This window comes from Indicator indicator, chromosome 30 (genome assembly GCF_027791375.1).
Source record: "Indicator indicator isolate 239-I01 chromosome 30, UM_Iind_1.1, whole genome shotgun sequence".
Classification (NCBI taxonomy): Eukaryota; Metazoa; Chordata; class Aves; order Piciformes; family Indicatoridae; genus Indicator; species Indicator indicator.
In genome coordinates this window covers 531,474-546,735 of record NC_072039.1, presented here as the reverse complement: position 1 = coordinate 546,735, position 15,262 = coordinate 531,474, and the positions used below count along the sequence as shown (strand labels likewise).

Here is a 15,262-nt window from a genome sequence, read left to right as displayed (position 1 = left end):
CTGTTCAGCTCAGGGAACAAATTTTCACATAGGCAGGCTCAGGTTTCTCTTGCCAAAGAAGATGGCTTCAGGGGTGGAGGAAGAAGAGACAGGAGGCTAGATAAATGCAGAGCAAAAACCCTTGGCTTTAAGGCTCTGAGTGGATCCATCCTGCTGTTCTTGAGAATCAGTCTGTGTAGCATCTGGGCAGCAGAGATCCTGGGGTGATCCATCTATGTGGCAGCAGCTGTGAGCATTGCACAGGGAGAGGAGAGCAGGGCAAGTATGAACTGGAACCATTCTCCAGTTGTGGGCCATTTCCTGGGCTCGCTAAGCTTGCCTGAGTTCATTAAAGAAGAGTTTTGTCCTCAGACACATGTATTTGACCTCAAAATGCCAGAGGAGAGAGAATGGTGGTACAGGGAGGTGATCCCTAAGGAAATGAGCACAGTGGGGCAGTCGAGTCCCTGAGCTTTGCGGTGGCTTTGCTTGGTGGTCTTGGTCAGAGCTTTCAGTGCTGCTCTTTGTTCACATCTTAGTGAGACAGAACTGCCTTGGGATGCTGGGAGGACAACTGTGTTCCAAGAGTATTTGTGCTTCCTAAGTGCTGGATAGGATCTTGTACAGCAGTCACAGTCAGGGCACTCAGGTGTGACTGCAGGGAGGTTGGACAAGATGAGCTTTGAGGGTCCCTTCCAGTCCAGTGCAGTCTGTGACTGCATATTGGGACTGGTTTGGGAGGCTGCAGCACTGTTAGTGTAAGACAAGCAGTTGGCTGCTCCTCTGGGAGCCTTTTGCCCCAGCAGCTCACCTCTGTCCTGCCTGTCACCTAAGCCTCTGATGTTGCTCTGTAGATTTGTGGCTGTGCTAAACTGGGGAAGTCTCTGAAAGAGGCAGAAATGGTGTGAGCAGGGCTGGGGTTCAGAGGAGCATGGCAGCTTGCAGGGCGTTTGGACACATGCTGGCTGCAGCAGTTCTGCTGAAGGCACCACCTGTGGTGTAGCAGCATCCTCTTGGAACCATCTCCAAGGCAGCAGTGGAGTCCCCTGCATTGGGCAGTTTGAAGGCTCAGCTTGGCAGGGTGCTGGGACAGCTCATTCAGCTCCACCATCACCCAGAAAGCTTGGGACAGCTGATCCTTGGGGTGCCCTCCAACCTGGCACTCTGAAGATCAGTGTCTGTGTCTTGGCTGCAGGCTGGGTGGGCAAAGGTGATTCCCTCACTGCACATTCCTGAGCTGGACATTCCGAGCCTGTGCTCTTCACTTGCTCTATTTAACTACAATTTACCCTCATCCTGGGGCTGCACCATCTACTGCTAAGCCCAAACTGCTCTGCAGGGACAAGGAGAGTGTGAGTGTGGCAGTGCCTGCAGCAGCACCCCTGCTGCCCTGCATCCCCTCAGTGGCCATGTGGAATGAGCTGATTTCCCTCCTGGCACTAGATGTCACAGTTTTTCCTTCTCAGAGCTGGGAGCTGCAGCTTGGGAAGGTGGAGAGGTTTGGCCAGGTGAAATTCAGGACAGCAGTGGGCAGAGGGCTGCTGAAACTCCGCTCTGGCAGCTCCCAGGGACTGCCTGGGGCTGCAGGGTGTAGCTAACGGATTCTGTACAGCGAAGCTCCACAGCTGATCTGCATGTTCTGCTTTGTCACCCCCACTCCTGCCTTGGAGGACTGGGGCAGGCTATGAAAATATCCTCTGGGCTACTTCTGGAGGGTAAGGACTTGAGAAGCAGCAGGGAGTGGGTGGTGGCCAAGTGAGAGAATTTTATGGAGCTGAAAGAGAACATCCCACATCTTCTGCCCCCAGCTCCAGCCCCAGCACTACAAGAGGACAATTTCCCAGAGACAAAAAAAAAATAATCCAGAAATATAAAAATTTCCCAGAGATTCCTGTAAAAAATAGCTGTTTGGGTTTGCCAGCCCTCCTTGGTGAGCTGTGGGAGCAATCCTGACCTGCAGGTTCTGTGGTGGTAGGATTGGCTTTAAATACCAGGGCAGCTGGGCAGCTGTTAGTGCTGCACAGCAAGAGGTGTCTCCTGCTCTGGAATAGTGCTGATGCAACTGTAGGAGGGGATCCTCCTCCCTTGGCAGAAGCCTTTCAGCCCCTCTCAGATGCTGGGAGGTCACCATGAGGTGTGGGGGTGGGGCTGAGGACAGCACGTCCCTGGCATGGGCTGGGAGGGCTATTTTTAGCAGAAGGTGGAATGTCTGCTGCCAAGTGCAAGAGAATGCAAATTAAAAGAGGCTCCCTGAGGCATCACTGAAAGCTGGTTTAAGTTTTTTCTCTCACTGATATGCCTGGATCATGTAGTGTGACTCCTAAGAGTAGCATGGGAGGGGGGATTGCTGGAGGGATCTTTCCAACTCATTTAGAGCTGGGATGGCTGCATGGTGTGGTCTGCATGGAGCATCCCCTTGGCTGGACACTTAAGCAGGAGACATTCAAGGTCAGACTGGATGTGTCCAGCCTGCTCTAGCTGGAGGTGTCCCTGCTGCCTCTAGGGGGGTTGGACTAGGTGAGCTTTGAGGGTCCCTTCTAGCCCACTGCAATCTGTGAAGCTGTGCACTGAAAGACTCCCACAGAGCACTACCTTCAGCGTGCTGGGGGCACAGCTCCCATGGCCTAGGTTTTGCTATAGCAATGCCACAAATCCAAGATCTGAAGCTTTGCTTACAGAACCATAACTTGTGAGACTCTACCATGAACCTGGGAGTGAGAATTTATCCAGAATCAGTTAAAATGTGATTTGGGGAAGGTTTTAAATAAATCTCTCTCTATTTTTAAGTTTTGTGTAATCAGCTCTGTTGAATTTCACAAGGCTGTCAAACAATTCCAGGGTTTTAATGTTGCTGCTGTTCTTTGTGATTCTGACTTGGATCAAATCTTTAGGTTTGAATCACACCTCCAAATGGTGTTGGTGAGATTGGTTAAATCTACAAAAATTAAGTTCTTGGGCAGGATATAGCCCCACAGCTCAGAGGTGAGGCTCTCAGGGGGTGCTGAAAGCACAGATGTGGTGCTGAGGGACATGGTTTAGCAGCAGATGTGGTAGAGTTGGGTACTGGTGGGACTGAAGCATCTGGAAGGTCTTCTCCGTCTGAAACAATCTCTGATTCAGTTCTATGACTGCCCAAGTTGTGTTTGGCTCAAAGAGCAACCAGAGCTCCACATTTCTTGGAGGGTTTTAAAATCCTCAAATGCAAGTTAGTAGATGAGAGATGTCAGTGGTGGTGCTGTCCCCAGGAGCCACTGTGCAGGCTTCCCACCTGCAGCATAGCTGCATGCAGTGAAGCTGCTTTTGCCCTTCTTCAGGGGCTTTGAGCTTTGCCTTTGGTGCTCCCTGTGCCTGTCCACTTGCCCTGACCAGCAGCCAGTCTTTTGCTGGTTTGCTTCCTGCCTGGCCAGCTGAGTGCCCTTGGGTGTTGCACAAGGAACCAGGACAAGTACAAGTTCCTTCTCCTGCAGCCCACCTCTCCCTGGGCAGGCCTGGAGCTGTCTCCTGGCCACGTGCCATGCTGGAGCCCTGTGCCAGCCTGTGCTTGGCTGCACAACACCTTTCTGAGAGCCAGGAGCAGGGGCAGGAATCCTGCCTCAAGAGGCACTCCATCCTCACTGAGGTATGAGGGCTGCCTGCCTTTGGCAAGCCATGTGCACCATCAGGCCCTTTCTGGGAACTGGACCCCACTGAGGATAAAAATTCTGCAGCTCATGACCACAGTTCAAGTGCAGAGTCGCTCAGATCTGAAGTTCTGGCTGGCAGATGAAAGCCCTGAACTGCTACATCTGTACCACATGCAGTTTCTGAGGATGTTCCCTGTCTAAAACACAGCTTGTGCAGGGCTGTGCAGCATCCTGGGGCAGTGCACACTGCTCCACCTCCAGAGCAGGCAGAGGTTGTGCAGGGAGAGTTGCTCCTGGGTGCCAGTGCGCAGCAGCAGTGGGTTTCATTGGCACTCAGCTTTGGCATTGCCAGTGCTCACATGCTGCACCACCACAGCTGGTGCACTTCCCTTCTCCTTACAGCTTGTGTGCAGAAGATGCTCTTGTGCAAATGGGTGCAGAGTCCACAGAGAACTCAGGTAGATGTGGTACAGGTGCGGCAGGACAGGAACAAGGCAAAGTGGTTGTCAGGCTTCTCTAAGTTCAGTTCTCCTACTCCAGAGACTTCAAGACTTCAGGTCTCCATATTTGGATGCAGATGAATAAAATGAAGCATGGCACAAAGTACCTGGGCCCAGGCATTGCCCTTGTGCGAGGGGTGGGAACAAGTCAAGCGCTTGGCATGGCTCAAGCCTGGATCACAAATCGGTTCTGGTTGGAAAAGACCTTCAAGGTCATTGAGTCCAAGTGTCAGCCCTGCTTTGGCTGGACAGCTGGACTCGATCTCTAGAGGTCCTTTCCAACCCCTACTGTGCTGTGGGAAAGGCTCCCTCTGCCCAGCAGCCACCAGCCCTGCTGCTCTCCCTTCTGTGGGAGCCTGCTGTGCTTCCAGGGGCAGGACTGGGATCATTTGCCCTCCCCATTCCCCTCAGTGCCTGTTGTCAACAGCTCCTGCTGCCACTAGCAGTCAATTTGTGAGTGCATCAGTGTGTGTGTTCCTGCTCACATCGATAGCACAATTAATGTTGCAGTCAATGCTGCTGTTAATTTGAGGCTGTGATTAGTGTTGACACTGTGTCAGGCCAGGGCTGGCTGCCAGCGCCGCCAGAGCTGTGCTGGTTCCTGGCCTGGGCTTGCTGATGGCTCAGAGCTGGTGGGAGAAGGTGTGAGGGGTGCAGGTCTGCATTGCTGGGGTGCCAGCCAGGGAGCAAATGACATCTGAGCACTGAATCCTAATCACAGCTTGGGCCATCAGAATTAATGACCGGTTCTGGTTGGGGCTGCTGAATAACGCATCTGCTGTGACTCCTGCACGTGCTGCCCCTGGTGCTTCCCAGACCAACCTGTTCCTGCACCAGCAGAATGGCCTTCTTCTGAGGGAGGTGCCAAGCATGCTGCCAGCAGAAAAACAGTTAAATAAGGCAGCTCCTGATTTTGTTTTTCCCTCCCTGGCCTCTTTGCTCTGGGAGCAGAGCTGTGGCAGGGGCAGAGCTGTGGCAAGAGCAGCACTTCCAAGCCCTGCGCCTCTTCAGCAGAGCCCAGAGCCTGTTTGGAAGCCATGCAGCTCACCAGCACCATTATTGTTCTGGCAGTGCTCTTAGGTGATTAGCTCAGCCTGTCTAATTAACCTGTGAACTCTCCAGTTTTTGCCATGCTGCTGTTAACTTAGAAATCTCATCTCTGATATTTTCCCCCCTCTGCTGCCCATAAATTTAAACAGAATCTGCATTGTTCATAGGAAAAAGCCCAGTCCCTAGCTGTGCCCCTGTGAGTTTTCTTGCTGGAGCAATGGCACCAAGCATCGTTAGGGAGGCCAAAAGACAAGAAATTAATAAATTGGAGCACTCCAGGTTTGCTTTTCCCAGACTGCAGACTGCTTGCTCCATATTTATCAGCTAGAAACTGCTTCCAGGAGCTGCTGTTTGCTGTGCCCTGCTGGGTAGCTTTTCCTGTTCTAGTGAGCGTTAACAAAAGGAGGTTTGTTTAGGATACAGGATCTTGGATTAGGGAACTTACCAAAGGAGGTTCTCTTCCCTCTCTACTCTGCCCTGGTCAGACTACATCTGGAGTATCATGTCCTGTTCTGGGCTTCCCAGTTCGAGAGGGACAGGGAAATACTTGAGAGAGTCCAGGATTTTAGTTATGGCAGCTGCTAAAATGTGCTAAAGAACTGAGTCTCAGTAGGTGACAGGGCCCAGCCTGGTATCCCCTGTTGCTTAGAAGCTGACCTTGCCACCTTTCATTTGGATCTGCAGACTTTCTAACCTGCTGCTGCCACTCACAGGCCTGCCCACGGCTGAGAGCTAGAACAGGCACACAAACCCCAGCCCCTGCTAGCTCTTTTCCTGCAGCAGTTGGATCAGAAGGACAAAACTTATATTTCTTATGGTTTATTTCACCTTTATTCTTCCTTTTTCTGGTGTGAAAGTCTAGTGGTGGAAGAGCAGAAGGCCAAGGAGCCCCTCTGGCTGTGTGTGTTTGTTTGGGGTGGATTGGGTGGCTGCTGGGTTGGTTGTCTGTGTGACCCCTGGTCTCTTTGCACACACTTTGGGTCCGTGTGTCTGACCAGCAGCTACAGTCACTGGTCTTGCAGCACTGCAGCTTCTCCCTTTGGTGGTGACACACCAGTGGTGTTCAGGCAAAGCATCCTGCTGCCTGGGAGAGATCTGTGCTCCTCTTCCTGAGCCTGCTGCAGTATCTCCCTCTTCCAGCTCGTGTTGAGGTGTAACTGTAAATCTGCAAACACAAGTCAAGCCCTTCTGAGGTGTCAGTGGGAACAGCAGTGGCTGGAGCTGGGAGCAGGGGAGGGTGAGCTGGAACATCAGCACTCTGCTGACTTGCAGCCTCAGCTGCGGGAGGGGAGGTGGCAGGCGAGGATCCACCAGGCTGTAACGCTTTTGGATCGCTGCCTGCTTTACTTCCAGTGACCCTTTGATTAATTCCTCTGCCTTTTTTGGTGTCTGTAATGAACCTATTATGGCACATCTTAGTGCAGCTGCTGATTGGATCTCAACTGTGTATTGTGCCATTTTGATTTGGATTAAATGGCACATTTCTGTCTGCTGCTTCTCCCCTCTCCCCCCTCCTGCTTTAGTTCATCACATTCAGAATTCAGAGGCTCCACAATGAGAGTTTCAAGTCTCCTGATTGCAGGGGATGTGCAATTGGCTTGAGGAATGTGTACTCAGAGCTTATGATCCTTGGGCGAGCGCAGACGGGGTGATGCATGTGGCTTTCAAGGGACGCTGCTATTTCCATCTGTTAATGGCATTCCAGGCTGGACAGCTCCCTGCACGCCGCAGCTGAGGGATAGGAGGTGCCGGGGACAGATGCTGCTGATCTCCATCAGAGGGGCCAGAGGAGATCATCTGCTGATCTTACAAAGAAAAATACCCAGGGAAAAGCATTGCTTACCCCAGGCAGGCCTGGGGAGAGACTGCTGCAGTGTCTGGGAAGCAAAAAGGGAAAAGCCAAAGAAATTAAAGGAAGGGCAGAATAAAATATAAATGGAAGTAGTTATGGAATGAAAGGGTTGTTAAAGTGAGGGCAGGGGGAGAGAGAAGCAGCTGTTAGCAGGAGCAGCTGAGGGAGCTGGGGGTGTTTAGTCTGGAGAAGTGGAGGCTGAGGGGAGACCTCATTGCTCTCTGCAGCTCCCTGAAAGGAGGCTGCAGTGAGGTAGGGGTTGGTCTCTTCTCCCTAGTCTCAGGTGATAGGAGAGGAAATGGCCTGAAATTGTGCCAGAGGAGGGTTAGGTTGGAGGTTAGGAGAAATTTCTTTGCTACAAGAACGGTCAGGGGTTGGAACAGGCTGCCCAGGGAGGTGATGGAGTCCCCATCCCTGGAGGTATTAAAGAAATGTGGGGCCATGGTGGTGTCGGGTTGAGGGTTGGACTGGATGATCTTAGAGACCTTTTCCAGCTGAAAAAAATTCCATGATTCTGTGATTTTTTTCAGTCTAAGCAGGTGGTCAGGAATCCTGTGCAGCAGCACATCCATGCCCACCCCCTGAGCCCTGGCACACAGAGCAGTTGGCAGCACCTCCTGAGAGGGGCATTTGCAGAATGTGTTCTAGACCTATGACAAATCCCTGAGTGGGGAGAGGGAGGGCCAGGATTAGTGCCTGGAGTGGGCAGAGGTGGAGGATGTGCTCCAGTGAGTGTGGGAAGGATCAAGCTCTGCCAGCTGTGCTCTGCCCTGCATCTCAGAGCTGCTAGTGTTGGAGTTCCCGGACACCAGCCAGAGTGCAGCACGGAGGAGGGCAGTGGCCCCTGCTGGTTCCCCTCTTTCACACCCTGAGGTCGTGTTCTCTGCTCTGTGGCTGCAGATTGGGATGGTGGCCTGGAAGATGACTCTTAAGACCCCCGAGTACCCTGAGGGCCGGGACATCATTGTGATCGGCAACGACATCACCTACCAGATCGGCTCCTTCGGGCCGCAGGAGGATCTGCTCTTCCTGAGGGCCTCAGAGCTGGCTCGTGCCCAGGGCATCCCCCGCCTCTACGTGGCTGCCAACAGCGGCGCCAGGATCGGCCTGGCCGAGGAGATCAGGCACATGTTCCATGTCGCCTGGGAGGACCCAGAGGACCCTTACAAGGTGAGGGGGCACGGGAGGCAGGGGTGAGGTTGCAGTAACTCACAACAGAATCTTGTTTTTCATACCACCTCTTGTGGTAGAGGTGAGGGTGAATCTTTGCCAGGCCGTTAGGTGCAAAGCTTCCTTGCTTTGGGTCTCTCAGGGTGCAGGGTTGGCAGCCAGAGCCAGTGCTGAATGTTGAAAATGTCCCTGGCCCTCAGTGACCACAGCTGGGGCACTGATGCTAGGAGATGTTCTTGTTGCTGGCTGGAGTTGAGTTCTGCTCCCTCGCAGCTTTCTTTTCCTGGGAATCAGGAAGGGGCAGCAGGTGGGGATGAGGTGACTGAAATGTTTCTCCCTTCAGGGATACAAATACTTGTACCTGACTCCCCAAGACTACAAGAAAGTCAGTGCCCTGAACTCAGTTCACTGTGAGCACGTGGAGGACAATGGAGAGTCCAGGTAAGCACAGAGGTCAGACTGGAAAGCTTTCTGCTGACCCTTGTGATGCACACCATAGCCTGGTCTTCAGCCAGGATATTCTTTGGGACCCAGGTATGCAGCAAGCCACAGTTGTGTGTGGTGAGAGCATGGAGACTGCCAGAGGAACCCTTTTCATGGGCATTCCTCTCCCTTGGCATTTCACAGCTTCACAGAGTGCATCGGGTTGGAAGGGACTCTGAGGTCATCCTGTCCGACCCCCTGCAGGCAGCAGGGACACCTCCAGCTAGAGCAGGCTGCCCAGGGCAAGAGCAAGGCTGCTCTTGAATGTCTTTCCTCTTTGCAGAGCAGCTTTGGCTGCTCATGTGTAGGATATTCTATGGTGCTCAGCAAGGCTGCAGAAGGAGCCCCATGCAGAGGTCCTGGCTGGCTTTTATGCACATTACTCTTTGGAGCCTCAATGATACTTAGTCAGTTCTCGTTTTCTTCTCAGCAAATCATTGGCCCTTGTGACTAAGAGGCTCTGTGTGTGTCTCCCTCAGGTACAAGATAACAGATATCATTGGGAAGGAAGATGGGCTTGGAACAGAGAACCTCAGAGGATCTGGCATGATTGCTGGAGAATCATCCTTAGCCTATGACAGTATCATCACCATCAACCTGGTAATCCCCCACTGCTTTCTGTCCTCCAGGCTCTAGTGTCTGTTTCAGCTACAAATCCTGCAGCGATGCCCAGAAGATACAGCTGGGATCAGCTTGGGGCTGGATGTAAATTGGCTTCTGTAGGCTTTGAGCAACAACACTGGCACCATTACAGGGCTGGGGCTCTTTCAGACTAAACTGAAACCACTCTTGGAGAAGTCATTTGGCCTCAGGTTTGCTCAGTCTGCAAGTTCCTGCTGCTTTTTGCTTAGGTGAAATCCAGGTGTGTGCAGATGCTGTACTGCCAAACCCCACACCCTGCAGCTGTGCACCATGAGTGGGGTTTACAGCCCTGTAGTGCAAACTCACCCAGCTTCTGCCAGCTGTTTGGGTGGCTGGGCTTGGGCTGTGTGGCAGGACAGAGGTCAAGGGGATTGCTTCATTCCCTGTTTCTCCCCTCAGGTTTCCTGCCGGGCCATTGGGATTGGGGCATACCTGGTGCGGCTGGGCCAGAGGACGATCCAGGTGGAGAACTCTCACATAATCCTGACTGGCTGTGGAGCCCTCAACAAAGTAAGTCTCTGCATTTCAGCCTTCAGAGCTGGGGGAGTCATGTTGGTGTTTCTGGGAGTCCCTCAAGGAGCTGCCACCACTCATTTTGGTCCTCTGTCCTTTCCCCTTCTCAAGCTCTTCCCAATCCAGGGAGGAGAACTGACCCAGGGCAGCAGCTGTGAGCCCTTTGTGCCTCTGCAGCCTTGCTTCTTTGCTCCCTGCTCAGGAAGTAGCCCTTTCACCCACCTGTTTTTCTTGACAAGTACATCACATTGACAGCCAGGGGCATTATTCCAGGCATCCTCGTTGGAGATTGCAGTTCTGCCTGGGTCTCCTGCCAGAGTTAAGGGCCTGGGTGTGAGCCGGAAGAAGGAGAAGCAGCTTTTAACAGAGGTTGTGTGCAGTGACCAAATGGCAGAAGTGGAGAAGCTCACTGACTGGGCAGCATCTCCTCCCACCCCCTGCGCACTGTGATAGAGGGAAGACCATTCCAGAACACATAGGTGTGGATCACTCTGAGCTTCCAGCCACCCACAGCCCTGCCTGAGTGCTGGGGGAGGCTGCAGCCTGAGGAGGTTGTGTGGATGGTGATTTTCAGGGGGTCAGATCTGCTGCAGAGCTAAGCTGTGGGGGCAGGGAGGAATAACTCAGGCTGTAAGAAACTTCCCTGCTTTCACCACTGAAGTGGCTCTCCTGCTTTCCTCCCCCCAGTAGAGGCAGTTTTTCCCTTGCTACCCCAAGCTCATTAATATCCCAGCCTGCAGCCCTTGTCTGCAGCTCACAGCCGACTGGGCTCTTGTCCCTCTGGCTGAGGGCTTTGTTTCCGTGGGAGTGGGGACTGTGTGGGCACGAGTGCCCTTCCCATTGTGCAGCTTTGTTCTCAGGCACTCTCCAGCACCTGGGGCGGTTGTGCTTCAGCGCAAGCTGCGCCTGGAGGAGAGCCTGCCTGACAATGGGAGATAAAAGGAAAATAGTCTCTTGTTGAATGATTCCCCTGAACGAGGGGGCTTGCAGAAAATGAAGCATTGATTCCATCAGCACCCTCAGTTAGATCTCTTACACACATCACACACACCTGCATCAATGGGAGCAGAAGAGGCGTTTGAGGATCCATGCTCTAAAGAGAAATGGAGTCAGTTTAGTGCCTGCTAAAGTGGAGTAAGTTGCCTGGTTCCAGTTGTCATTTGTTGGGATCGGGGCCCTGCAGAGTTTCCCAGATGGCAGGGCCAGGCTGTTCAGTCCTCCTCTTCTGCTCTCTTCTCTCCAGGTTTAGCTGCACTCTCTGCCAGTGGAATCACCACTTGGTTTTACATGACTAGGTTAATCTCACTGAATTTGAGGCACTTAAAAATAAAGGATTTAGTCTGAATTAAGCACCTGACATCTGTCAGCAGGTGTCAGCAGGAGGGCATGCTTCCTGAGGGTGATGTTACCCATCCCAGGAATTCCAGTGGGCTGAATAATCCCATGTGTCCTTTTCCCTCCCTTCTCCATAGATGTTTATGGACTTCCACCTGCCTTAAGGTCAGGGAGAGGGAGAACCTCTTGCATCCTACCTAGCTTTCCCAGGAACACAGCTAAGCCCAAACCCAGCAATGAGTTCACCTGTCCCTGAATCTGGAGAAACTGGGAACCCCCACTCCTGCATGGGTGCTGTGTGGTAGTTCTTGCTACCTCATATGTTCTTTGCTGTGCAATCCCTATGGTTTTGGCCAGAGCTTCTTGAATGGATCCGGCCATAGCTGTGCCCCAGAGGTGTGTCTGGATTAGAGAAATGATGCCCAGTGCTGATGGGAAATGACCCACCCAGCTGGTGGGGTCTTAGAGCAAAGGTGATGACTGAAACAAGGATTCAAAATGGAATCAGCTCATTCCAGCTCCTGGATCACCCAGAAAGGTTGGACAGATGATCTTTGGGGTCCCTTCCAACCTGGCATTCTGTGAAGCTGCTGCTTTGTGTGACAGTTGGAAGGGAATGTTCAGTGACACAGTGCATGGAAATGCTGCTCCTGATGAAGTGTCAGGGCATGCCCAGGGGATGCTGGGCACAGCTCACCCATAGGCTTGTATCTGCCTGCAGGTCTTCAAAATGTCTTCTCCGGCAGGCAGGGATGTGCTGTGCAGAGAGGGTCTGCAACAGAGGAGACAATGAGGCTGTGAGGGATCAGGGAGCTTTCCTCAGGGAACTTTGGGTTGGTCTTTACCCTGTGCAGTGCTGGGCTCCTGTAAATTTATAGGGGAGCAGAGGGGACTGTACAGCCCTGGGTGTGCCACAGAGCTGCTGCTGGGTTTGTTCATCCCCTACCCAGGGGATGAAGTGAGCAGGCAGGGGTGCAGCTGCCCAGGCCAGCCTGGCACCCATAGCTCAGGTGCTGGGCTCAAGGTCAGTGCCACAGTGAGCTGGAGTCGACGGTGGGGTCTGGGGTTAGCTCATCCCGGGCTGGCCGTTGAGTGCTTTGTGAGCAGAGGCACCGCACTGTGGGACAGCAGAAGGGCTTCACGATTCTCTCAGCCCCGCAGGAAGCCGCTCCAGGAGCTGCAGGAGGTTCCACTCTGCTCCTGCCGAAGCTGTCTTTGTCTCCAGCCCGGCGCGGCAGAGCCCTGGGCAGCAGCGGGGCTGCATTTCAGCCGTACCCCCTTTTGTCTTTCCCCCCTGCCTTTGAGCTTCAGCAGGGGGTGGGGAGGTGGAAATGCCATTTCCTGGCGGTGCCGGAGCGTGTGCGCCGGAGCCGCGCCCGCTGACCCCCCTGCAAATTGAAATAATGATAATGCGCGGCTGCATCAAAGCCTCAGCACATCCAGAGCCAGGAGGCATGAAATGCAAATGATGGGGGGCAGCAGATGGATTCTGCCTGCTCGCCCGGTGCCCGCTGGATGCGGAGCTGCTGCTTCACGTGGGGACGGGGCTGGGATGAACACGTTAGCCCTGCAATTCCTTTCATTTGTCTGTTTTTTTTTTTTTTTTTTCGCTCTCACTGCTCACTCCTGACAATATTTTTTCACACCCCAGCGAGCAGCCCCTCCACTCCACTCCATCTCCCTCCCTCTTCTCCCCTCTCTCCCTCTCTCTCTGCTGTCTGCTTCTCACACGTCTCGGGTCACGTCGCCGCAGCTCTGGTGGAAATAATAAGATATAAACCACGAGGTTGTTATTTGCATAGAAATAGCATAGAGCCCCAGGCAGCATGGGAGAAGGACACAGAGATCATTTGTCTAAAATTTTAATGAAAACTTTTGCTGAGGCAGAGGGTTTATATAATTTTTTTTTTTAACTTTCCCTGCCTCCCCTTTTTTTCCCTCCCCTGCACCTTCCACCACCTCCCTCGACTCCCTTTTCTCATCACAAGCTGAACACAGAATCATAGAGTTATGGAATGGGTTGGGTTGGAAAGGACTTTGAAGACCATCCAGCTCCAACCCCCTGCCATAGGCAGGGACACCTCCCACCAGCCCAGGTTGCTCAAGGCTTCATCCAGCCTGGCCCTGAACACCTCCAGGGAGGTAACATCCACAACCCCCTTGGGTAACCTGTTCCAGTGTCTCCTCACCCTCACTGTCAAGAACTTCTTTCTCATCTCCAGTCTCTGTCTCCTCTCTCCCAGCTCAAAGGCTTTGCAGTTCCATCTGGGAGAGGGCTGTGCAGCAGCCAGGCACTCACAGGTTAATTCCTGTTTGTTTTCTTTTGACTAGAGGCAAGACAAGAGCCCAGCACCCCCACTTTCTGCATTGCTTGTGTGGTGCCAGCTTCCAGGACTACATTTTCATTTCAGTCTTCACAAGGATGTTCCCAAGTCTGTTGCTGACCTATTTTTAATTAGTTTTCTCCTTACTGTCTGTTGTGTTTGGGGTCCTGGCTTTGGGACTGTTGTGTTTGTGTCACCTCAAAGGGCTTTCAGCTCCTTTTCTCCACAAACACCTTTCAGGCTTTCCCTGCAGGCTTCCAGCTTTGGCAGAGGGGCTCAGGACTTGCTCCTGACCTGAGACCCAATACCTTGTTCCAGAGATCTTCAGCCTGGTGTCTCAAACAGGTCATTCTCTGAGTGATGATGAGGAACTGTCCCACACACTGCACCTCACAACAGTATGTCTAAAGTGGCCTTCACTGGAGGTGAAGGGAGAATGGACTCTAAGCAGCAGGTTGTCCTGTTTCCTCTCCCTCCTGTTTAGCTTCATTTCCCCCAGACTCTCCAGGCTTGGCCTGCCTGAATCAGGCCTTCCAGCTGTCCTCTGGTGTGCTGGTCCCTGGAGTCCCATAGCACTGTGCTGTTGGCCTGAATTGTCACAGAATGGAAGGGGTGGGAAGGGACATCTGGAGATCATTGAGCCCAACCACCCCTGCCCAGGCAGGGTCACCTAGAGAGGGTTACCCAGGAAAATGTCCAGGCAGGTTTTGAATGTCCCAGAGATGGAGACTTCACCACCTCTCTGGGCAGCTTGCTCCAGGGCTCCAGCAGCCTTACATTAAAGGAGCTCCTCCTCGTGTTTAGGTGGAACCTTGATGTTCCAGTCTGTGCTGTTCCTGGTTTTTGAGGCACTCAGCCAATGTGGCTCTCTGATGCTGGTTGCTCCTCTGTGTCTTCTGATAGATATGGACATGCCCTGGCTGCCTGGTGGGATGTTGTTTGGTCTTGGTGCTGAAGCAGCCTGGTACTGCCCTGAAGGTTGCAGGGCAGAGCTGAGGGAAGCTGTAGAACGTGTTGGTTGCCCTGAGACTGGTATGAGAATGGGGAGACAAGAGGTGAGGATTTGGGAGGAACAGGCAGAGATGCTCAGGGTGCTGTGCCCAGGAGAGAGGCTTCTGGCTCAGGTGTGAAGCTCAGCAGAGGTGCAGCAGGAAACCTCCTGACAGAGGCTGTCAGTCTGTCTGGTGTCAGTCTGTCTGGTGTCAGTCTGTCTGGTGTCAGTCTGTCTGGTGTCAGTCTGTCAGCTCAGCAGCAGTACAAAAAAACAGCCCTGTGGTTCTGGTGGCTTTTGGGGCTCAGGCTGTGAAATGCAGGTAGTGGAGAACTCTTTTTACTTTGAGATTCCAGGCAGGAATCTGCTCAAGATGACTCCAGTCTTAGGATTAGATCAAAGCAATCATGTGAGAGCAATCATGTGAGTCAGAGCAGCAAGTGCCAGCACTGTCATTCAAGGAGCACTCCCATTATTAATGCATGATAGGAATCTCCTGTAGGGGTACAGCAAGGCTGTGAGGAAGGGCCCTGTGGATACAGGGGCTTGGAGATGCTGATCACAGAGGAGCTGGGGAATGTCCAACAGCAGCTTTAGCCATCAGTGCTTCCTCCCATGGACCTCACCAAGGGTACCCTGCTCATGGCTCCAGTGCTGGGGGAAGCAGGAGGGGCTGCACTGCCCTGCCTTGGCATGGCCCTAAGCACCACATCTGCACAGCTTTGAAACCCCTCCAGGGATGGGGACTCCACCACTGCCCTGGGCAGCCTAGGCCAGGGCCTGACAAACCTTTGGGGGAA

The 15,262-nt window shown here is 53.0% G+C and overlaps 1 protein-coding gene across 3 annotated transcripts in view; it reads left to right on the top strand.

Annotated features, from left to right (window-relative positions):
• Positions 1-15,262, top strand: part of ACACA (acetyl-CoA carboxylase alpha) — a 105,438-nt gene that overhangs the window by 63,794 nt on the left and 26,382 nt on the right. For all 3 annotated transcript variants that reach the window (XM_054394135.1, XM_054394134.1, XM_054394136.1), the window contains 4 exons: positions 7,905-8,174; positions 8,518-8,615; positions 9,137-9,257; positions 9,699-9,809. In XM_054394135.1, coding sequence (XP_054250110.1) covers positions 7,905-8,174; positions 8,518-8,615; positions 9,137-9,257; positions 9,699-9,809 — 600 coding nt within the window. The remainder of the gene's footprint in view (positions 1-7,904; positions 8,175-8,517; positions 8,616-9,136; positions 9,258-9,698; positions 9,810-15,262) is intronic.